General features: G+C 37.6%; 2 protein-coding genes across 3 annotated transcripts; one reads left to right on the top strand and one right to left on the bottom strand.

Moving 5' to 3' along the window:
- Positions 1 to 810: 810 nt before the first annotated feature.
- Positions 811 to 24,123, bottom strand: east (enhanced adult sensory threshold). Of its 2 annotated transcripts, none has more exons than XM_089642619.1 (8): positions 23,799 to 24,123; positions 19,379 to 23,255; positions 17,945 to 18,044; positions 15,054 to 15,281; positions 12,463 to 12,710; positions 11,355 to 11,492; positions 6,758 to 6,924; positions 811 to 4,386 (listed from the first exon to the last, which is right to left on the bottom strand). In XM_089642619.1, the coding sequence occupies exons 2-8, from the start codon at positions 23,222 to 23,224 to the stop codon at positions 1,467 to 1,469; spliced, it is 7,647 nt and encodes a 2,548-aa protein (XP_089498745.1). In that variant the 5' UTR covers positions 23,225 to 23,255; positions 23,799 to 24,123; the 3' UTR covers positions 811 to 1,466. The 2 variants fall into 2 exon arrangements, with proteins under 2 accessions (XP_089498745.1, XP_089498746.1); XM_089642620.1 differs by having other exon boundaries at positions 17,990 to 18,044.
- An 11-nt stretch (positions 24,124 to 24,134) lies between these two features.
- mRpL49 (mitochondrial ribosomal protein L49) lies at positions 24,135 to 24,980 on the top strand. Its single transcript, XM_089642623.1, has 2 exons — positions 24,135 to 24,285; positions 24,464 to 24,980. Exons 1-2 carry the CDS (start codon positions 24,166 to 24,168, stop codon positions 24,929 to 24,931), a joined length of 588 nt encoding a protein of 195 aa, XP_089498749.1. The 5' UTR covers positions 24,135 to 24,165; the 3' UTR covers positions 24,932 to 24,980.
- Positions 24,981 to 25,636: the final 656 nt, after the last annotated feature.

The following is a 25,636-nucleotide window of genomic DNA, read 5'->3' as shown; positions in this document are numbered from 1 at the left end:
TATGGGCGTAATTGGGTAAAAATAAGTCTGGGGTTCAGCTTTCTCTTATTGGTTCTTAAGTTTTTTATAACCCATGCCAATAGGCCGCGCCCCTTCCGAATTCGAAGGACATCTGGAATATGAGATCGTCTGAAGGCTAAATTTTATTGAGCAATATGTAAAAGTCGCATTCTGGAAGATCCAAAGGGTTTCCGGGGGTAAAGTGCATATCAAAGGAATATAACAGAACAGCTCAACCTAAATCAAAGATATACAGGGTTTCCGGGGGTAAAGTGCATATCAAAGGAATATAACAGAACAGCTCAACCTGAATCAAAGATATACAGGGTTTCCTGGGGTTAAGTGCACAGACTTCAGGAGGTGATTCTACATGATGGTACAAGTAAAAAAGACCAATAACTTTTTTGTATGTGAAAAATAACTTTTCACCAATGTCTGTCCTGAAGCCGCAAAGTGTGCAACGCATGACCTAGACAAGGGCAAGCCAGTATCAAGCAATAGTTGCACATTAATGCAAAGGCCCGGAATATTATTGTGGTCAACTAACTGCATCGAGTGCCAGGAGCGCAGTGCGGTGTGTGGACAAGGCTAATGAAATATGACTGAAACAGAAATCCTCTTGCTTATATTTACATACTATATAAAATAAGCACATGTCTGCAATCTGCATGAACATACCATCAAAGTCAGAGGGTTGGGAGAAAGATCTGAGGTCTTAAAATGAAACAAATATAAATGGATAAGATATGTTTATTAGATACATAATTATTCATACATTATACCTAACAACTTATTTGATACATAAGGCATTATATTAAAATGATTAACAATATTGCTAACTCACTATCTTTGGAAGAGTCTATGAAAACGAAAATGTTCCATTGCCTTTTTAAATCAAAAGGGTGTTAAAACAATGGATAATTTAGAAGAAAAACCATGTCTTACTGTAAATTAACACTAAAAATGTAAAATAACCTATAAAAAGGAAAATAAAATGAAAGCGGTCATATCTGCGACGCCGTGAAAATTTATGTAAAAAAAACTTACACTTGCGGGAATTTATTTAAAAATCTTACACATGTGAGGATTGATATTATAAAACAACTTACACATGTGAGAATTCATTTTGTATATACTAATACGCACCACTCTTCAACAATTTCTTTTAATCAAAGAATAAATCTTATTTTAGTCTTAACATTTCAATATACCTTTTGACAAATATGGTTAAAAATATATATATGGAATAGCGTATACTATTTAGGGTTAAGCGTTCATTTACAGCTTCACTTTTTGTGATCATTATTATTATTTTCCACGTTCTTAACAGAATAGAATGAGATTTTTTTATAAATATATACATGCATTTTATTTTGTTGCGGATTTAGGCACACTTTAATCACTAATCAGTATTGTTTAAAGTAATTCTTTCTTATAAGGTAGGGAGTACATAAGACGCGATTGTATTAAGGCTTGGGTGGTGTGACAGAGAGGGGTGGGGAGGGTGTGACAGTGAGCGAAGAGGGCATTCTGGGCAGCAGCGGACTGATGCTGGGCAAGGGAAGAACCGGGGCCGCGGGGGCCAGCTCCGTCGTCACCGAGATGGATGAGCCCAGCTGTGACATGATAGAGGGCAAGGAGTTGGGTGGGGACAGAGATGCGATTGGAGCTATGCTGACTTGCTTCAGGCTCACATTCTTAAGTAACGACACTTCAGTTACACCACTCGGGGGCGGGGGCGCGGAGCTCTTCTCGGGAAGGGGCTCGGTTTTGCTTTTCACACTCGTAGGACTAACTTGGTCGGTATTTTTGCTGTTAGTCATAGTCACACTTTGAACATTGGGAGTATCAGGTAATGTAGTATTGGGAGAGGGTTGGATGGGCAGCAAGGGGTCCAGCAAGGGGTCCAGGGAGATGCCGTGCATGAGGGTGGTCGCAGATCCCAGTGTCTTCTTGGAGAGTTCGGCTCTCTGCATCTGCTGCAACTTCTCTCTGCGCATCACACACATCCTGTTATAGTCCTGGATGGTAATATGGTAGGGCTTGCCCCCCGACATGACCTGCACCAGACTGGGAAGCCGTCTGCCATCAGCCGTTTGGTAGAGGACATCCCGGGCATTCCGCAACTTGGATTCGTCGGTGATAGGGATCAAAGTGGGCCTCCATTGCTTGGAAGACCCTTTGGACTTCTTGGTAGTGGGTTCTGCGGGTAGAGTGGGGATGTCATCTACTTTACCGTGCATGGTGGCCTGGGCGGAGCCGATGGGAGACATTCCTGGAGTCTGTGGGGAGGGAGGCGGGCAGGAGTGGCTAACGGGAGTGGAACATCCCTTGGCCAGCTGGTGAATGTTCTTGAGAACATTCTCCATGGATTTCTTCTGGGTGGAGTGTTGCGAGTTGATAGCGATCAGCTCTGGGGGCAGCGACGGAGCTCGGGGTTTATTGTGAACAGAGTCTGGCTTGGAAGAGGACAGTTTGGTTTCTATGGCGATGGAGGAGGGAAGAGAGGGAGGCCGGATGAACTCAGCGGGTTTGGTCCCATCAGGTCGGGGAGTGGGGGGACGGGGGGTGGCAGGTACGTGCATTTGTGGGATCTGATTGCTTAACTTCTCCAGCTGAGACAAACTGAGGGGAACATTTTTAGGAATTTTTGATGCATTGAAGGCTTGGTCCACACTTTGATTTATTTGAGCTATGGAAATAGGAACATTTTTGGGGATTTTAGCGTGATTCACAGACGGGGGTAGAAAACTATCTAACGGCCTTGCGAGATTGGCCGAGCCTTTGTGGGATTGCATTTTAGGGTGGTCCATGCTCTGGTTGGTTTTAAGCAAGCTTTTACCAGCAGCAGAAGTGGCCTTATGCCTTCTGAACTCTATCAGGCTGCTAGACTCTGATTTCTTGGAAGGAACAGATTCCAGTACAGTTTCAGGCGGCAGGAGAGGAGGGGGTGAGGCGGTGTGTTGAACAACAGTGAGGGAAGAGTTCTTGGGGAATAAGCTACCAGTATAAGGTAAATGAACAGTATCCCCGTTGCTGGGGATGTTATCGTACGACCTAAGCCTATTTTGAACAGATTCACTGTAAGTTGCAGCATTGCAATTAGCATTGTTGGCTAATATGAGATCTCCATTCCTAAAGTACTTTTCCAAGAGGATGAGATGCCGTAGGAAACTAGATTGGTTCCCGTAAGGCTTCTGTAGCTCATGCCACAACTTCTTGGTGTCCGTATCGTATTGAATGGTGGTGCTGCACTTTTCCCACCCCTCCGGAGTAATACCTTTCACATTTCCAAACTCGATGGCGCAGTGAAGGTTCATCTCTTCTTCACCCGGGAATAGTTCCCTGACGGAGATGGAGGGATTGGTCTCCAGCCTGCGAACAGGATTTGAGTACCTGCTGTCTCGATGCTCCGACTTCTTTTTCTTCTGAGGATCGTCAGACAGGCGGCTGGACAGAGCTTTCAGGTTTTTCTTGATTTGCGTGAAGCTGTCGCTCATCTGCAATTTGCTCTTGAGGGAGTTAAAGTCGACGGCTGATTTGGAAGAAGGTTTGTGTGGGATGGTTTCTATGGTGCACTCATCGTTGAGCACAATATTCCTTAACATATTTAAACCGGTAGCATCGGAAGATTGGTTATTTGCAGCTTCTATTGTGAATTCGTCTCTGTTGGGCAATTTTCCACTCAAAGCCTTTTCTATGTCAGAATTCTTTGTGATGATCTGTCCGAGTTTCTGAATCCTTCTGGCATTCTTATCCATAATTTTTTGATTGATGGAAGTTTTGCTGATGGCAGGAGCATTGTGTACCTTGAGGATGTTTCTGGACTTCTGGGTTAAGTTGGAAATGGGACCACGCTGCAGAATTGTGGAAGCAGGGACATTACACTTCTGCAGTAAATATTGGAGTTCCGACTGCTTATCCAAGGCGGAAATTAACGGATTATCATAGTCGATCATCATGTCCAGATCGGAATTGTCACTCACTTCTGATGTTGGCCGAACTGGAGTGTCGGAGTGGCTGCCTGGTTTAGAGTTGGCATTTGGAATGGGAATAGTGTTGGTGGAGATCAGGGACTCTATATCTTCTTCAAGGCCACCTTTAGGAATATTGTGGGAGTTATTCAAGCTGTTTCGATCCCAAGAAGAGTCATCTTTCTTGTTACTTTCCAAATTCTCAGCATTGGCCGCTCGTTTCACAGAGTTCATGTCTTCTGTGGACTTGCGGACATCCGTGGACTTCTTGGTCTTATTTTTGCCAGTCTTTCCCTTCTTCTTCTCTTTGATAGAATCAGTCTGGTCCTTCTTGGCTTCTGAAGCGGTTACATCGAGGTGGACTTCTCTTTCCAGCTCAGCAGGAATTTCCAGATTGTGAGCCAACAGAAGTCTAAAATCAATGAAAACAAATTATAAATAAACTAAGGTAAATGTTACTACAAACAAATAAGAAAAAGACCATTTAAAATAACACTGTAAAGTTTGACATTTATACCTTATAGTCAATCCTATGAGAAGCTGCAACGATTTTAGGCTCCCTAACACAAATTTATCGGCAACACAAAACAATATTTATTATAAAGGTTTCAAAGTCTTCAATGAACTCCCTTTAAATTTCAAGGAAGCCAAAAGTAGTTGCAGTTTTTCGTGGGTTATGTCTCTATGTCATGAAATCTTAATACTAGTATATAGGTAATTGAATATTCAGTTATAGAATAGATATACACTCATAGACATATGAATATTAGTAGACCTGCCCTAAGTGATTAAAAGCGTATTATTCCCCACTCCCCATACCGGTTCCATTGGAGCCGGCTGGGCTCGCGTATGGCTTCCCGTGAATCTTGAGAATGTGACGTCATCATTCTTGTTCGAACTAGCGTCGAGCTATGGTCGAGACATTTTACGAAATAACACGGTAAAATGGTAGCTTGTGCTATGAAAACTTGTAAAAATAAATGTGAAAAAGAGAATAAACCCAATTGTCGTATTACATTCCATATGTAAGCATTATTTTAAGCTTATTCACATCGTATAATATGGATCAGTTGTAGAAACCTATACTATCATATCGAGATACATCTGGACGCAAAATACAAAGCCGTTTGCATAAGAATCAGGGATGTGCCTTCGCCTTTTGCGCTTTAGGTACCACGTGTTAGGTACGCGCTTGTTTCGTATGTACGGTACTGCTGAAACGAGAAGGAGTGCATATCACGTAATGCGCTAGGTTATACCGAGTGGCGATGTGTGATAGAAAATCATGTTTTTTGTTTTTAATTGAAAAAGTGTCATCGGAAGGCAAAATGATGTCCAAATTTTTACTCCAAATACTCTTAGGAATCGCTGGTAAAAACTGTGTGTATATAATTTCATTTGTTTTACTTTTCTTTCTTAAAGATTTCAATATTTTATTATTAATAGGAACATAGCGGTTGTGACAACCCTCCAACATTGGTCGAATGTAGCGATTCTGAAGTGTGCGCATCGTTGTTACTGGGAAGTAAATTATGAACACTTATAAAAGTGTCTTAACTAAATACGTAAACAAAATATTCGACTCTGAAAATAGAAGAATTTTTTTTTGCCGAATTTGGACTTCGCAAATTTGTTCATAACGTGGCGAGTAATTTGCGCTCCCATGTAAAAATGTCTATTCATTCAAAAGCAGATTTTACTTTTAAGAACTAAATGGTGATATTAAAATGCGAGATGCCTATATACTGTCAGATTGATTTATTGACGAATCACAGTCAGCTTTACCCCCTTCGTTCTTCAACAGTTGATTTTACCCCTCACCTTTAATTTCTAGTCTATATATTCATATGTCTGTGTATACACTAGATATAAAATGTTAAATTTTATAACTAAATAAAATATACTTAAAAAAAAAAAAAAGATTATATTGAACCATAGACAGCTAAATTGATAAGACTTGTTCTAACACGAAATCTGGGTATTATTTTGACGAGCTGGAGGCAAACCACGTGAACATATTTTTGGCACAGGAGGCTTCGAGACTGCTTTGAATAAACTCGACATCAATTGTACATTGATAGCCATTGAAATAACCAAACCCTGCGCAAAAAAAATTAGTTCGCTAAAGCGAGGCAACAGTTTGCAGTCCAGCATATTGCAGAATTTTCTGCGCAGGACCTGAATGTTCATTCGTTCGCGAGGCTAAAAATGAGTGAGGTGGTTAAATAACACATTTCTAAAAGCGTCCAACTAATTAATACTTACAATTTATTCAATTTTGAACAAGCCCGAATTTCTATTTACCCGATTTGGGATTTATAGTTAAGTTTTTTACGCAGTCAGCAATTTGCGCACCATTGTAATAAGGACTAGTAATTCATAAGCAGATTTTATTTTCTTGGACTAAATAGTGATATTACAATGCGAGTTGTCTGTATACTGTCAAATTCATTTATTCACATATCACAGAAAGGTATAGGGTCATGCCATCTCCTTGCACCTCGTAACTTGGTTTGTTCCCCTTTCTCTGATGGGCTAGTCTATCAATTTAAAGCACAAATTTGACTAATATACACATAGCAACTGTCCAGAAATCTCAGTACAGCCATATTGATGTCACAATTAATATTTTGACTGAGGTAGTCAAATATGTCAATCATTACTCTTCACAGCCATTTAATTTTAGGTAAATGATTGTGATTGATGATACAATTGACATGGGGACACGTATATGGCTGGTACGGGTTCTGTGGTAACCTTGTCAGGGAGTTTAATATACAAACCTCCTGTGGTAAGTGGTGAGGAAGGCCTTCTTGTTGAGCTGGTGGTTGGAGGGGGGTCGCAGCAGCAGCGTGCAGAAGTAGCGGCATAGCTTGCATACCACGGGCCGCTCCTGGAACACCACGGGCAACCCCATACTCGAGATCAGCGGGTTCAGGGCCTGGTACTCCTAGGGGACAAACAAACAATGTCAATAATTTAAGTCATGAAAAAATTTATAATTTCAGACATTAATACACTGAGTTATAATATTTTTTGTAAATCGGAAAAAAAAAACAATTTTACTTATAATATGTGGGTTAAATTGGGAATTTCGGTTTCCAAGGTACTGTCAAAAGATAAAAATAAGTTCTCAGGTTTCAATAATCCCTACAAAAAATCTATCCTTCTCCTTCTCATGTGACAAACGTCAACCGTGTACATATGTTGGGTGCGCGTTTGGTGTGTTTCCCTATTATGCACCGGTGCTGAGGGGATCAATGACACTAGATCCTCGGAGCACCATTGATAGCACCATAGGTAGAACAAGGTTAGCATTCCTACCTGACACCTGTGCTCTAAAAATTTCAATCCGATTGTCAAGGATTTTTTTCAGGTATTTTGGGGCTCCAGACAAGAGGTGGCTGCCAAATTCAACAGTGGGGTGTATTTGTCGGGCCCTGTGTAGTACTCAACTATATACTCTGGCTTCGATGGAGCCTCCGTGCCTGAGCTGATCACTTAGAGTTACCAAGCATATCAATGTTGGGAAGATTGCTTCCGATTGAAGATTGAAAAATATGACATTAGTAATATTGGTGAAGTTGAAAAAGTAAATTTTGTTCAAAATTAAAATTCTATGTATGAAGATTTTCAGTTTGAAACTGAAAGAATCCTAAAAAACTTCGTACAAAAATTGAAAATTTTGAAAAAAAAAAAACAATACATATTTTCAGCTACATCAATATTGTCATATATACATCAATTTTAACATTCTAGCTTTACAGAAAAGTAACAGACCGCCCACTGCCATATACCACACTTTACTTTAACTTTACCCCCATATAAACGAAAGACAAAGATTCCCAGGTTATGAATAACCTGACAATATTTGAAATCTCCGACTACCATCACAGTAAGCGGAAAATGTTGCTTGTGTTGTGATGGAGGATATAGCCAGCCGAAGAATTGCACTCATTACACCTGAGAGGGACCCAGACACGGAACCAACTCGGCCACTGACCGGTCACTCAATCATTTATTTACTCATTGCAAACAACGAGAGATTGAAATACAAAAAAATCATGACAAAATGAAAGTCCTTTGTGCTGGTTTTCCTTTAAAAGTGTAGGTATTTATTTACAACTGGAATTCATTGGATTGAAGTCATGAAGTTCCAAGATTATTTATTGCATTCACCAGTGTAATTAAAAGATTTTAACAAGCGTAATTAAATATTTACGATGCTGGCATTTTACTACCAGTTGAGAGCCAGAAGGTCCACACATATATTTTTACTTGGAGGCTGGGGTAGTATCGTGTACAATTGAATATAAAAAATGGCCCACTTGCATCACATTTTTTCTATTTTTCTCAAGTTTCACCAGACATAATGCGTGTTTTTTATAATGTATTTTTGAAACCATAGTGATTTATTGAAAATTTCAATCTGCAACTTGGTACCATTTTTTTATAAACCGGAAAGACCGGACATAATTTATGGGTGTGAAAAAAAAAGAATTAAATAGCCAAAAATCATAAAAAAATGCAAGCCTTCAAAACGGGGTGCCGATTAATGGGGAATTCACCAAATTGTGGATAATTTCTAAGAATTTAAACCAATTGGATGTTTGTGGGGAGAACCTTGATGTGGGGATTTCATAAAATACCAAATAATCCAACCATATTGAAAAATAATATTTTCAATTAAAAGTGAGAATAAACTATAATTTCGTTTACTTTCACCGCAAATTTTCATTTATAATACTAATTTTTAAATTGTTCGTAATCTAGAATCATAGAACCATCTATCCACACGATTTTTTCCAAGTAATCACAAAATGCTTGTAAATTTGACGGCCGGCATAGTCCAGTGGTAACGCATTGGACTGCCATTCCGAAGGTCGCGGGTTCGAACCCGGCGTGCGCAAATAAATTTTATTTGATTAATTTGTGTTATTTCACAATTAATTATTTAAAATAATATATAGTATATTTGCGGCACGTTCCAGAGTGGAAGATACTACCAGTATCGCCCTGGTGTTAGACCACCATTCAGAATTGAAACGTTGCTCCAAATGGCTTTAGCCGTGTTTAGTGACTAGATCTGAATAGCCAGGTACTTCCCCACCTTCCTCTTTCCCTTCCCCACTTACCTTCAGCCTCACAACATCCCCCAATTGGGGATGCCATAGTCTCACTGGCTCCAGACGGGAGCAGTTGGGACTCTTGTGAGGTATTCACTATAAAAAAAAAAATAAAAAAAATGGCCTATTGAATATAGTTATCTGGTTGATTACAATTACCCTGACCATTACGATACTACAATTCAATTTAAGACTTTCAGAATCAAAAAGTTGCTTGAAATGGCTTTAGCTGTATTTGGTGAGCAGATCTGAATAGCCAGGTACTTCCAAACCATCCTCTGTCCCATAACGTTCCCTATCCCACTCCCTTCAGCTTCACAAAATAGATTTCCCAATAGGGGCTGCCATAGTCCCACTGGCTTTGGATAGTTTGGTCTCTTGTGCAGTATTCATTTAAAAAATGAGGAGTGACAAATGAAGCATAATCAACTAAACACTCAAAATTTTTACTTAACCCTTCTTTCTTTAACACACAAATTTTTGTAGGTGGTTCTAATTGCTTGGGTTGATTGTAATTGGGGAGCGTTCTCACAAAGAGAAATATCTACCTAAAATGGTTTTTTCTTTTAAATTCGTATTCCCTATACCTACATAGATAATAAGAAATAGGTGTGGGTTGTCTACGGAATGGCTAATTCAGATTTTGTAAAATCTATTTATTTACCTGCAACATGTGTTATAAGGGTATGTGTACATTTGCAAACCGAAACGCGAACCGTACCACAAATTACGGGAAAGAAACGAATCAACTGCAAGCGGTGTTTCGCGCCATTTGCGGTTGCTTCGTTTCTTTCCCATAAGTTGAGGTTCAGTTAGGCAGTTCGGCTCGCGGATGTATATGTAGCATAAGAAATGATTCATTTTCACAAAGTGAAACATCTACATACCTGCATCTATACAACGGTGAAATAACTAGGTAGGTATATAATGTAGAATAGATATTATTATCTTATTTCAATGTATCTCAGTAGGTCCCCAGTTACAAACAAAAAATAAACTTTATTCCTGATTCCCTAACAACATTTTTTCCTAGGTTTTACTTGAGCTTTGTGTGGACATGATGGGGATTATATTTTAAATTTTAATATATTTTTTTGCAGGATTAGGTACCTACTTTCAAAGATAAAGCAAACATAAATTTATGTTTTTATTAAAAACAATCATTTTGTTGTAGAACTAAAATGTATCGATATTTCGTTTTGAGATAATTTTTAAACTTTAGTATAATATATTTGTTTACTTTTATCTTTGGTCAATTATTATTATTATTTTATTTTTTGTTTATTGCAGAAACAAACAGTACATAATTACATGGATGACAATAGTTACAAAGTTATAAAAGTTAGTACAATAATTGGTACCAATGACATGTCGCTGACATATATTCATAGGAGGTATATTATACATTTTACCGTTAAGTTACAATTTTAAGTTAAGTTAATTAGTGTGCTGGGGAAGGAGAGAGGTGTGTGTGAGTGTTTGTGTGTGTGTACGTGTGCATGTGTGTCTGTATGTGGTTGTATGTGTTATGTTGGAGAATTCAGTGTGCTAAAAAAGTTTTTCTTAAATAGAGGGAGAGAATATGATGATTACATATTCGCAATTATTTTTAAATATAGATGGCTTTTCACAACTGAGTTGACTTTTCTTATTATTCATCATTAGTTGACGTGTATCCGGCGTTACTGGACTTTTCTGTACTCACTATAATTATAATATGCATGAATTATATGTATAAACCTTCCGGAAGAAATTTTCTAAATGATAGTGAAAACCCTATCAAAATCCGTTGGGTAGTTTAGAAGAACTAAGCGCACAAACAGACAGGCGACTTTATTTTATACTATTTAGAGATGTCTAACAGTTAATTGAAATGCATTTAAAGATTATCATAAAATATTAACCCTGAGTGATTCTTACTGTAAAATCGTTTTAGTATATATGTATATATCTTAGTGAAAACGCTCCTTAATTACCCCTTCGATTGGAATAACATGATAAATTTCAACTACCCTCCCCACACGGCATCCCCAAAGATGATACAAAATTTATTCCCTCAGAGCTTCCTGTGCGTGATATTTACTGATTATAACTGTAATATTTATATTTTTTGTAATACCTGCATCAACTGTAAAGCGCCCCTGAGGTGATATCTCACAAAAGCGGCGCTATACAAATTATCCAATAAATAAACTGCCTTGTTGATTGTAATGATGTAACTGGTTGATGGTATGGTATGGTTGATAGTATTTACCTGGTTGATGTAGTGGACATGGTTTCTTGAGAGCCCTCGCTTGCACAGGCCGCAGACCATGAGGTGGGAGATGGCCTGGTAGTGCACGTCGCACAAGGGGATGGTGTGCAGTCCGGGGTAGTCCAAGTCCAACTGAACCTTGAGGAAGAAAATGCAAAAATTAATTAACGTTCATGACTCTGACGTACAACCAAATGGAGTTCTGTTTTCATAGGCAAAAGGCACTGCTAAGATAAAGTAAATCTCGTCAGAAAGATGAAGACTAATGATGAAAGTGCAACCCTTCCACTAAAATGAGTTATTATTTTTCTTTTGATGCCCTCTCCTATGGGAGGTGAGATATCATTGGACAATCGTCAGCCTGCAGGCGGCAGTCCAGAATAACTTTGTGGAACTGCACTTATACCAGTCACGTAAATTACCAAGCTATGATGTGCGGCTTCGTCCATAAACCCTTTCAGACCTGAATTAAAACTGACAGTGGTAGAACATATTTGGTGCTTGATAACAATTGGTAGAGAGAGTTCTGTATATTGACAAGCTTGAATACCTATAAAAAACACAGGGTGCTCATTTCAATGTTGTGAAAACAATAAATATGTATATATCCGGAGTCCGGAAACTAGATAATATAGAGAACCCAAAATTTTTTTTTTGCCTTCTTAGCATTTCATTATATATTTTTCTGCGATAAGGGTTTATAAACTTTTGGAACCACGCTTAGGCTTCGATACATTTTAAAAGACAATAAACAGCTGATAGTTACCCCGAAATAAATGATTTCTACAAACATGAAAAAATTCCAAATTTTGTTTTGTACAAAAATGAAAGCTGGAAAATGTGATGTAGATTCACCAGTTTCCGCTTGCACTGCTAATTTCCACACAATAAATTTATTTTTAAATGACATTTACTACTTTTTTCCAATGGCTTTTACCAAAAATTTCAGAAAAAATGCGAAATTTTTGGGTCCCTAATAATTCCTCAAAACTAGACTTACGACTACTAAAATATTTGGGAATTTTTCTTTTTATAACTGGTAATCCAAAATTCTTGGTCACTTCGAACTAGGAAAAATGTGTTTCAAAGCAAATTTAATAATTCTCACCACTTTAGACACGTTCCCCCGCATCTTGACCAACCACTTCCGTCGCAGCGAGTGCGGGGCGGGGCGGCGGCATGTGTTGGCATGGCAGAAGATGCCCCCGCTGCCAGCAACGCCGGGCGGGCAGGCGGCCGCCAGCGGGCCTCCTGACCCCATGGCGCGGCGGCGGTAGCCCGGGCAGTTGGCACGCCGGTCAACGTGGCGGTAACACGCATCGCACAGACAGGAATCCACAGTCAGTTTCTCTTCATCTGGAATGAAACAAATTTTTAGAAACACTAAATAAAATGAGTAAAATTTTTTGCAGTGTGAAGTAATTAATGCAAAATCATGTGATTTTGGTTAAAAAAAATTGATTGTGTAGAAATTTTATAGGCGCTTTGATTAAATACTGCGACTAGACCACATCTATAATTACTTGATGAAAAATCTAAATTTATTAAAACTCTCAGATCGAAGAATTATATCCGACTTAATATTTATGTTCAAAATTGTAAATGGTAGTATAGACAGTCCTGATTTAATTAACCTTATTGAATTTCATATACCCACGAGAGCTACTCGTTCTAAAATTTAGTTTAAATGCAACAATATCAGGACTGAGTATTCCAAACACTCGCTTGTACCTAGGTTGCATGAAGTTAGTAATAGATACGCAGATGTGGCAGATCTATTTAACTGCACGCAAGGTAGGTACAAGAGGGCTATGCTATCAAATCTTTTCAATCAATATTAATTTAATCTAATTCTACCTTATTTGCACTATAGAAACTTATGTACTTGTATCTCTTGTTTACTTACTTACTTACTCTCTAATGTCATTTCACAATCAAATGCCACATATATTTGTAATTCTTTTTTTTAAATATTTCTACGATTTTAACTGTGACATGTTATCATTGTTTATGGTATATTTATACCGTTGATATTAAATAAATCTTGGCCTTTGAAACAATGGAGCTTTTTTTTAAAGTCTTTTTTTTTTAAAGTCTTTTTTTTTTAGCCCAGAAAAAATTAAGTATCAGGCCTATAAAACAGCTTTAAAGTGCAAAATCCCTACTTACTTACAAACCTCTTTTCGGAAATGGTTTTATTGTATAATGTGGCAAATTAACTTCTTTTGAAAATCAGAAAACATATCAATATTTGTTCTTGAACTTCATAAAATAAAGTCAAACATTGGTGATGTTTTTTTTGCATAAATCAAAACAATTATCTACATAAGGACTGCGTAATTTCGCTTGATTCCAAGGTTCCTCGCCTTAAGGGTTGATTTCTAGTTTTAATTAATTTACTAAAGGGTCTGAAAAAGACCAAGAACTCAGAATTTAGAAAACTCTATTTAAAAACCTTTAACAAAAAATAGTTCAAATGAAACCCAGATTGAATGCTGTTGAAATGAGATCCCTGAAGCGCATGTGTGGTAAAACCATGCTTTACCCCTTGGGACCTTCTAAGACCCAAACAGTCCCAAATGCCGTGCGCGCATTATACTCTCCTAAGACCATATTTGTCCCAGAACGACCGCACATTATTAAAATGCATATATCTCTCTTCCTCTCATCTAAAAATTAATTATTTCTTTTATGTCAGAAAGAGAACGAAATAGTGCTTGTTATTGTCTTTGAAAAAATGGAAGCTTGTAGAAGGTTCGATCCGTGCAAATCAACAACGTCTCAAGGGTTACCACACATGTGAGGAATGTGGAGATCCGCAAAGAGTGCAAGACTGATGTAAGCGTAATGAGTAAGATTAAGAAAGGGACGCTTAGATGGTTTGGGCATGTAGAGCGAATGAGCGAAGATAGGAGTTTAAGGAGGATATATGATGCGAATGGTAGCAGAAGTCGGGGACGCCCGAGGAAGACATGGCACGATCAAGTGAATCGGATACTCGAGTCGGGCCATGTCAAGAGTCAGAATAATAGAAGAGTATGTATGTATGAATGAGGCAAGAAGTGTGTGGCAAGACCGAGTTGTTTGGCGGTCCATCCTCTCTGCCTACCCCTGCGGAGAAACGGTGTGTTGGTTGGTTAGTTATTTAGTTAGAATCACACTAATCACCATGTATCAGATTGTGGTAATCACACTTGTTCGAAAATTGTGTCATTTTTATGGGTATTCTTGCAAAGGCGTGCGTATAAAGGTTAAAAAAAGGTATCTGTACTATCAAACATTGCTTTTGCAGATTGCAGTTTTTACACGATTTGAAAATATTCAATAAATCATCCATTCTTATTAGAATCATAGATTTTTCCCACCCCGGTGCAAACACTATAATACTGTGGGCATAAACGATTAAAATAAATGTGTTTAATTATTGGACATCCTGGAGTGATTTTCATACAATGGAACTTATCTTCCACTTTACTATAAGTTACTGTATTTTTATAGGGGTTTTTTTTACACGGTATTCTGTTGAGTATCATGAGTATCCTTATGTAAAAAAAGAATTAAGTGAACTTAACTCAAACAGTGGATTTTTTTACTTGGTAGTTGCGTAAGAAACATTGGGATTATAAGTATAAGTAGGGGTGGGGAAGAAGAAATAATAGATGAAATATGGGAAGAAATATGTAATAAAATTCAACTCACTGTCTAATATCTTCTTCTGCCTGTCCCTGGACTTGATCTGTGCGACGTGGCATGGCGTGTCGAATAGGCCGAACTTGCCGCCACAGTAGAAGCACTGGTCAAGGCACAGGCGGCCGGGGTGGATGGCAAATGAGGATGCCTTTTCCGGGATGACGAGGCTGACGGCATCCTTGCCGGCGGGGGCAGCTTCCACCGCCACATCGCCCAGAGGGTCGGATGGCGGCAGTTCTGCAAGGAAGACACGGTCAAAACATCTGCTTCTGACCAACCAACTCCTTAGAATACACAATTCCATCTGACACAGTGATATTTAGTAATAAGGGTTACCACCATGCGATGATAATGGGCTCCAGAGAAAGTTCATTTAGAGTTCATTATCGCATAACATTGCTGTCGGGTTGTTGTGTGCCTTGTTATTCTAAAGGTTTCAAATATAATAAAGTCCCATTTCAATTTGTCATAAATTTGCGTGAGATATTAATGTTTCTGTTATCATAACATTATTGGGAATATGACATAAAACAAATAGGAAATAAGTAATTCATTTTACTTCACTACTCCTGGCTTCACTCGGGATTTGGAATTAAAAATATGAAAAAAAAACAATATGGTGTCTTGTCTTATTTAAAAAAAATCAATAATAATAATAATACAGAAACAGCTGAGCAAATCGTGTGATGCTAGAGCTCACCATACGATCGCTGCTTCAAACAATTATTATTTTGGCAAGTAAAAATAAATTGTCTCTCTGAATTGAAAAAAAGAAAAATAAAATTAAAAACTTTTCAATCCATTTTCTTTCAAGTTCAAGACGGTACGTTCACCATTTTGAAAAAAAACTATGTACACAGAAATAAGAATTACCTACAAATGTACAGATTTAGGATAGAATGGCATAAAAACAACATATTCACAGTAATGAATGCTGAACAAAAGGAAATTTTAATATCCCATAAAACATTCAAAGGCATTTCTAGAAAAAAATAACCAGGAATAAAAAAAGTTACTTCAAGTATTCAGAGCCTTCAAACACGTAGATAATAAAATAAAAATTAATTTGATAACATGCCCTGACCCCGACTAAAGGGTTAATAATATCAGCATTCGGGGTGGTTAAAATTAATTAGCTCACAGTAATATTACATTATACTATAGTAGTTATCATTATTTAGTTAGTCTGAGTTATACGCTAAAGTGTTGGGCATGCATTATTATTATTTAATTCTTGTTAATAATCCAAAAACCTAGTTCAGCCCAATTTGTTTGAATATCAGTTAAACATCAAACTCATTTCAGTTAAAGTTAATTCAATCTTACACAAACAAACGGGGCTAAAACTCTTTAGAATTATTATTAAAAAGAAATTATAGTTTACAGTGGATAAAACTTTTAATATTGATTATTCCAAGCACTACTATATTATTTAAAAAAAATTGTTCTTTAAAATAATAATAAAAAAGCAGTTTTATTAAATTCTTAATAATCAAAATAAAAACCAGATGTAGATGTACGATTTGACCATTTAATAATATTTACTGCAGATATTATATTTTCTGAATAAGAAATCCAAAATTCTCAATGATTAATATTTTACAGTTAAACTCTCATAAGGTTTTTCGCATAAACAAATACACCTTATATGAGGGTTCCATTTAGGTTATTTTACAATCAGTTTTCAAGGGATGAAAGTGTGAAAACTTCTTACGCGAACCTTATACAGATGTTTTACTGTAATAAATTCTCATTATGAATGATTATAATAAACACTTTTGTAAGATTTTCTTCAAAGATCTATGCAAGCAATTCTTTAATCCTTAATTTACATCCATGATATAAATCTATGTATCTCACAAAATTACAAGACATAATTTTAAAAACAGGTATCTTAATAATGTACTGTGTTGTATTTTGGAGTATATGAATGTGTATTATCAATAAAAACTCGAACCTCAGATGAAATAGGGTTAAGGGTTGTTGATAAAAACTACCCTTACCCTTAGTATTGAAAATATTATTAGAAATGTTGTTCAAGTTTGTGTTAGGAATTTAGTAAAAAAATTAGTTGTTTTTTATGGCGAAAGTATTATGAAACAAAATGAGAGCGAATTTAATGAGTATTTTGGATTTCCTTTCAGGAAAATGTAATGTAGTTTGTAGACTTTTCATCTAACACAACTGCGCGGAGTGTGCATATATTATGTGATTAGTCACAGTACAACTTGTTCATAGAGACAGTGAACAAATCAGGATATTCATTTTTTGTCAATGATATTTGAAAGGGATAAAAGGATTCATCACTCTAGCCAATAGCCAAGTGTCACTAAACCAGATATATATATGTTTGTCAGAAGAAATTTTGCAGAAACTGAAAAATTTGCAACAAAGTCACTTTAGCCAAGTAGTGTCACAAAATCATAGGCACATTTCTTCAAATAAATCCTGCTGGTGCTAAAGGATTTGTGTCATTAAAACCAAGAAACTTTTCTTTCGAACCAAAGATTTATGTCATTCAGGTAAAGTGTCACAATATCCTAGATACTTTTCTTCAGAGAAATTCTGCAAGTACTGAAGGATTTGGGTAATTTAATTGAAGAAACATTACTTTTGAACTGAAATGTCACAATATTCAAGGTGGGACTACCTTGAGAAATCTTGCAGGGACCAAAGGATTTGCCATTGAATCCCGCAAACTTTTCTTTTGATCCATATGATCTGTCATCTTTACAAAGTGTCACACTTCTGAGAAATATTGCCAGAAAATTATTAGAAAGTACCAAAGGATTTGTTTGTTTGTCATTACATATAACCGAGTTGTACTGTTTGATAGATGGACCGGAGATGAGAGAGTTTGATTGAGAAGATAGTAGGAGAACAGGTAAATAGCCACACACCATGGTTGTTAAATCGATTACTGTAATGAGATTTGCGTTGCCCACCAGAAGTGACGTGATTCTCCGCACCGCCCAATCCGCAGCTCGAAGTGCCGCCAAACTGAAACAAATACACAACTTCAGCCAAAGCCATAAAGACAAATCAAAAACCAATACTACCCTCAGGGAAAACTCAAAGACAAGTGAGACTAAGAAAACTGATAACTCCTTATTCCAGGGTGTAGGGGATGAAATACAGCACATAAATAAATAATAATATATTAAAAAATACATTTATCTGGAGGAGAGTTTTAAACATTAACTTGATCCTGTAAGTTGAAAAATAATACTATTTTTCACCGGTGTGTCTTGTTAATTATTTGTGTATAACCTTCAGTTATTATAGTTAATATCTAATTATGAAAAATGACAAAATTACAATTGACCTAAAACCACACATTCAGCACAATACATTTATTATTACAAGAGAACTTAGATAGTTATAACAATTTAAACAAAAAAATTCAGGTGAACATTTAGTTAAACATCTTAAAACAAGAATTTTAATTGAAACAAAGCTACCATGTAAAAAAAAGGTTGGTTGTTTTCAATTTTGAAATTAAATGGCAACCAAGTTAAATAATTTCCTTAAATCTCATCATACTGTGGTAGTTCGATAATGCAAGAGTGGCATGTTATTTTCCCCAAAGACCATTAAATGTTAAATAAATATTATCAACACAAATTTATTTGAATGTTTAAGGATGACATTCTTGTTAATTTTATACTTGCTGCAAGATTTGTATTTTTAAATTAAATAAGTGGGGTAAAAAAAATTAACAAAGAACCGTAAGTTAAGCGAAAGAAAACTATTGCAAATAATTAAAGAGCTAAGGGATGATGAATTTTTTTTAAATTAGGATGAATTAATTTTCAAATAATTAAGTTTTCATATAGGGGGGCTGTTTGCTAAAACATAATTATTTGAAAGGAAAAATTATGATGAAATTGGTGAACTTTAAAGTGAGAAATGGATCACCAAAATAGTAACATGTGTAAATAATGATTGTTTGGTTAGATGTTTGGCTACAAGCTAGTGCTAGTACCAGGAGAAACATAAATTGCGGCATTTGAACACCATCTGGAAATAGGTTTTGAGCATTCTGAAGTAATAATTACAAGAATAATTCAAGGATTATCTTTGGAATAGTATAAAACTTATGCATCAATAATATTATAATACAATATTAACTTAAAGCTTTCATAGCGTTTACATTTTATTTACTTTGGTTTTACTCAAGGATAAAAGTGAGGAAAAGATTCATATTATTTAAATAAAATAAAAGGAGAAAAGTGTGTAGTACAGCTTTGAAGGGTTGCTAAATGGAATTGAATAAATGACAAGATGTATTTTAGGGATGAAGAAAATATGCATTTTATAAGTGACTTTCTTACCTCTTTGTGAATGGTGTAGTGGGGACTGTCATCAGACTCGCTATCTCCACTTGCTCCATCCGAGACTAGCTTATTTCCTCGGCTCTTGCTCTTCTGGAAGGTCATCTTCAGGGGGCTCCTGGACTTCTTCTTATCTGGACTAGTTCTGTTGATCTTGATGACAGTTTTCAGTGTTCCCGTGTAGCCATCACTATTGGTCGAGGACTTTGGCATGTTGGCCTTGCTGGATTTGATCAGCAGCTCTTTCTGCTTCTGTTTCTCAAGCTTGGCTTCGTCAGCCTCCTTCAGAGTCAGCAGGCCCAATGTCCGCAGGATTTTCTCCTTTTGCTTCTGCTTTTCAGGAGATTCTATCAGCGGTAATATCACAGGGGGTGGGGGACTGCTACAAACTTTTGTCTCGTCAACTTGGGAACTGACAAGTGGTAATGTTATAGAGGCCAAGGTGGCTACAGTTTCGGATACTTTCTTCACAACCTTTTCAGCGGGAATAGACTTTGTTGGTAAGGCGCTGACCTTTTTGACAGGGTCTGACTTAGGAATTAAAGTCTTTGTGATGGAAGGCAAATCACTAACAGTATTTACCGGAGCTACTGTGACCTCCGCAGTGATGGTAAGTTCAGAGGAGGTTTTAATGAATGTGGGAGATAGGGTTGTAGTTGTGGTTTGGCTGGCAGGCAATGCGGGCGAAGGAAGGATGCTGAGGGAGGGGACAATTGTAAGAGCCGAGGGAACTGAATTAGTCTTGGCTAGCAAACTGGGTGTTTCGGGAATCAGCTGCGTGTTGAGTAACTTCAAAGCATTCAGAGTTTTGGGGATGTCAGAGGAAATTGCAGGAGGAGAGGAAATAAGGGATGGGATGGCAGGTATGATAGGGGTGATAGTTGCAGGGGAAATCACATCTGCAGAATTAGCAATAGGTGTGATTGAGCTGCCCAGGGGAACAGGAGTAATGAGCAGGGGACAGGGGGTGGGGAGGGAAATGAGAGTCGTCACAGGGTTGGAGGGGACCGCCAGAGCGTGAGTAATTGTCGCACTCGGTTGAGATGGAGTCACTGTTACATAGTCCTTAGCTACATTTGCCACAGGCTGCGGCTTCAATGATATACTTATGGATTGCCCATTTCCTGTAGATATTGTGGAGGACTTGGATGCACCAAGAGTTGTTTCTAAAGACAGAATCCCTTTGTCTATAGATTTCCTTAGTTCAAAGGTCACATCCTTGCCCAGAGTCTTGTCTATCATTGACACTTCATTGTCTTTGGAATTCGTAGAACCCGTGGAATGTTTTCTGGATGAAGTGCCGGTTCTCTTAATGAGGGTGACACTGCTAGGTAATTCAATGTCAAATGATTTTCGAGATGTCTCCTTTTTCACAATGGAAATAGCTGAATTATTTTCGAAACAACTTAAAACATTGTCTTTAGCTTTTTCCAAAGTTGTACTATTGGGAAGATCTTTCAGAGCTTTAACCTCGAAATTAGACTTAGGAATCAAGACTACATCGTTGGTTACCATCACAGAACCCTTTTCAGCCACCACAGACTTTTCTTCCTGGCGCTTCTTGTCGAGCTCTTCGAAGTTTCTTAGTTTGTCGATGAGTTTGTCAATATCTTGATGACTGAAAGCTTTATTAGAGTAGCCAGTGTGGATATTCTCCTTCAAGGAATCCTCTACTGGTACATCATCGTGTTCATCTTCCTCGTCAAAGTGAAGTTTTACATTTTCATCCCCATCTTGAGATGCATCAGATGTGGCTGAAATCTCATCTATTACCTTTGGTGATACAGCTTTTTCCAGAATATCAGATTCAGTTGCGGTGGTAATGTCAGATTTCGAGGCTTCAATTTGACTTGACGAGTCTCCATAAAACTTCTTTGTTGTAATTGTTGAGGAGTTATTATCAGCGTCTACGGGCTTAGATTGTAAATCATCATCTTTACTAGATTTAGCAACATCAGATATGGATTCACTTAGGCTGGAACATGTAGAAATGTTATCAGCTTCAGCTTTGACTATTTTAGCTGCAGAGAGGTCAGCCTCCAGCACGTCCTTTTCTGTTTCCTCCTGCTCCTTGGCTTTCACCGTACTCTTCCTCTGTCGAGCGGATCGTCTTATTGATTTAGCTTTACTGGACAACGTGCTATCGTTGAATGTCTTAGACATGTTATCTAATATGAGAGACTTTTCAGCTATTTTCTCATTTTGGCTTACTTTGAGGGATTCTAAAGCGTCTAAAGCGTCTATGGCGTCGTCAATGGATAATTTTTCACTTACAATTAATGCATCAGTCTTAATCTTTTCATCCGTATTATTATTTTCATTATCCATAGAATCACCTTTAATTTGTACACTGTCCACAGCTGCGGAGGCCACGGGAGTATTGCTGGCGGCCCCCACGTCGGGCTCTAGCACCGGGGCCTTGGCTGTGACTGGAGAACTTTCGGGAGAAGATATTTCACTTTTGATATCCTCCAAGTTTATACCCTGCGCTTTGATTTCCTTAAAATCTTCTTTATTATCTATGGTTTTGTTATGTTCCGTATCGATACTCATTGTATCGCAGAAACTGAGATCGGACTCTGTGATATCGGAGCATTTGGATATTTCGCTCCCGTCTCGGGAATAGGAGCGAAGTCTTTTGACTTTCTTCAGCTCATCCAGAGTCTCGGGGCTCAGATCTCCTAGCTTGGTGTCCGAGAGCAATCTTCTTCTCTTTTTGAATTCTTGTCCAATAGTTTCGGAAAGGAGGTCATTTTTTAGGCCACCCTTTGCCTTCCTCTGTCTCCCATTTCTAAGCAGCTTTGAAGCGTTTTCACCCATGGCGGGGAAGGGACTCCGACTTCTCTCAGACCTGGTGGAGTAGGGGCTCTTGATGACAGCTGGGACGGAGGAGATATCGGTGAGGGCAGTCTTGGTGTTGACCGAATTGAGGTCTGCGCTATTGCGTTTCCTGAAACTAGCGCTCCGCGGACTAGATGATCTGGAGTTGGGCACGGAGGTGGGGATATCCAGCGACTCGGGTTCTTTCTTGATCTCCACTAGGGGGGTGACTGGCTCGTTGCTTTCCGATATCACTTCAACAGGTTCTTTATCTGCAATGTCCTTTTTGGCTTCTAGCTTTTCAGACACAGACTTCAGCTTGGCTGTCAGGTTCTTCTTGAGAACTTTAGGGTCTACTTGTTTGGCGTCAGTTTTGAGGATTTGTTTCGCTAGAAGGAGTTTCTTTTTTGTTAAACCTTTTTGAGCTACGATCAGCTGTTTCTTCTTAACAACCTTTTTGGGGATATTTTTCATAACAGTCTTTTTGCTATCACTATCTTTAGCAGAGGAGGGCTTGGCCGTCTCTGGACTATCTGTTACTTTGTCTTCAACTCCTTCATTAGTGGTTCCTCTCTTACGTCCTCTCGTCTTAGCACCGGGATCCTCTAGTGGGGGGGATTCATCTTCCACGTTCTTGTCGGGGGATTCCTTGACAGGAGCTTTCTTCAGGGGTGGGCGACCCCTCTTGTTGGCCGACTTGGCCGCAGCGCTCTGCTTAGCCTGAGTCTTGATGATATTGAGCTTGAAGTTGCCCTTGGTCTTCTTCCTCCCGCGCAAGGTGTTGATCTTAGTGTTGGGGTTGAGTTTCTTGGTCACGGGCCGCCCCTTGGGCTTGGCCCCCTTCCTGCCTTGGGCTGCTGGGGACTCTGCCCCCGAGGTGTTTGGGTTCATGACCTCAGCCCCCTCGGCCTTGCTTGGGGTGGAACTGATGTACGACAGTAGGGTTGTTTGTTTTGAAGTTGTCGGAGATTCTCGCGATGCATTTGTATTGGATAAGTTTTTCGTCTTTTTTTCACGTCCGGCCATGCTATCTTAGTTTCATTGGATGCATCGAGACCTGTTGACAATCGTAAGAATAATTTCAAACAATGCCAAATTAAATTAAAATAAAAACGATGACAACATCATTTAAAAAGAAATTGAATTCAAATTTACGTAAATATTAAGTTAGAAACACGGTTATGTCAAGCGACACAACTCTGATAACTCTCGTTCATGTCAAAAGTTTACGCGAATCGAACTAAATCACGATGTTTTCAAACACTTAAAACTCTAAAAGTACGAACGAAATAAGCCAAAACAAAACAAAAACGTGAAATAGATCCCTTATTTAACAAACCCCTATCATTAGAATTATTTAAATAAAATGTTTTGGAGCTGTTACACTATTCTGAAATCATAAACAAAAGCGATGACCTGTTTGGATTTTCTGACTTTTGACAACTTAAGAAGTTCATTTAACAAACAAATACTTAAAAACCCGCGTTAAATTGTCTTGCAAACACAACAAAATATGTTTTTACACTTGATTTCACAGAATATAAAATTTACCGCGAACAAAATTTGATGGAAAATGAAGAAAAACATTTAAAAAACTTACCTTCCCCGCGGACAGTAGACAGCAGCGGAGCTGTGGAGCAGCCACCTAACGCCACCTATGGCTATGCTAAATGCGTATGCGTCGGCCGAAAGCACAATTCATTTCCCGAACCGTGGCGCTCAACGAATATGTCAAGCCTGAATACACCTATAATATACACAATAACAACCGAATAAGACTAAATTGTCATTAAACACACATTTAAGCAACATAAACTGCAAAAAAGTTCGATATAAACTCAAAAATGAACTCAGAAAACGATTTTTGAAAAGCCCAAATATCTACACTCCGCGGCCATGATGTTTCCTTTGAGCGAGTATAGTTTCTTATTATTGTCGGCAGCGATTTGCTCTATTCGCTATTCAAAATGGCGGTGGCTCGTTGTTGTTTGCAGCGCGCGTTCGCAGGCTTTTCTGCCGGTATTAGTAACAAATTCACATATCTGGCGCCGGATTCTTATAAATCTCCAGCTCCGCAATCGACATTGGTAATTATATTTAGTCCTTATTGCATAGTATTCTTATAATTTACTTCTGAAAAATTGACATGTGACAGTACCATTTTGTGCGTACACCCAATCCATTCATTTTTAAAAATTGTGGTGTTTGATAAGAATGCGAGGGTTTGACAAACTTTCTTACATTTTTTTTTTCGTTTTGTTTCAGAAACCATGTTCCAGGCCATATTCGATCAACTTCAAGACCATGTACGTGGAAGATTTGAAAGGACTTCCTGATTACGAAGTTTTAGAATCTCCTCCGCAATGGAAATATGTGGAGAGGTTATTGACTTCCAAAACTGTACCGAAACCGGTGCCAAAAGAAGAGTATCCTTCTGGATGGCTTCCTCAAAGTCCAGACTGCGTGAACCTGCCCTACTTCGTTCCTAGAAATAAAAACCACATGGTACCAGTTTACTTGGAATTAACTTTTAGGGGCCAGAGAAAAATAACGTTGATTAAAAAAGTTCAGGGTGACATTTGGTTGTTGGCGGAAGAAATGAAAGCCTATCTGAAGGCGAAACACTCTTCTAAATTCATTATTTTTCGTGTTCATGAGTTAACTGGAAATATAGAAGTTAAAGGAGATTTTTACTATGATGTAAAAGATTTTTTACTGAAAAAGGGTTTTTAATCGCACTTATGTAATGTTTAGTTAATAAATAAAATTTCTTGGTAATGTGGACGTGTTTTTTTAATTTTTTTCCCTATGTTTTTGTTTGATGTGTTAATTATCAGCATTCACTACAACAGCTTTTTGGAGGACATCCACGTTTTTAAATCATTTTCACAATTGAATAGCCATACACAAGCATATTTTATACAGTCTTTTTTAAATCAACTGACCTTACACGTACAATATTTTTAGACTAAAAAAACACTTAATTTTTAAAATTAATTAATCAAGTTTTTTGATAGTTATTAACACATTACTAAAGAATGATAGTGTTTGATGGTTCGATCCTGTTGTTATTTTCGAGTAGTATATTATTTGTATTTTATTATTTTCGATCTTTGAACGTAATTTTTAGAATTTTTAACTTTTACACGTAACCATTTAAATAAAAATTTTAAAAACTCGCGACAGATAAATATCACGCAATCTGATAATATCATTATTTATCATGTTTATTTTAACAACTACATTTAATTTAAAGTTTTCTTCAAGCATTCGTAACAAAAAATGTATTTAAAGGATTAAAAAAATCATGACAGAATCTAACTTTTTTATATTTTATCCGCTGATTATTTTTATTCTAAGTAATTAAGTTAAAGTACTGAATTTTTTGAAAACAAAAGGAACCCTCATGGGTGGAGTTGAATTTTGAATCGAGAAATA

This window comes from Hesperophylax consimilis, chromosome 18, assembly GCF_061612785.1.
Source record: "Hesperophylax consimilis isolate HC1 chromosome 18, BYU_Hcon_1.0, whole genome shotgun sequence".
Lineage (NCBI taxonomy): Eukaryota > Metazoa > Arthropoda > Insecta > Trichoptera > Limnephilidae > Hesperophylax > Hesperophylax consimilis.
The sequence above is the reverse complement of the archived record's forward strand: the minus strand, read 5'-3'. Positions and strand labels throughout refer to the sequence as shown.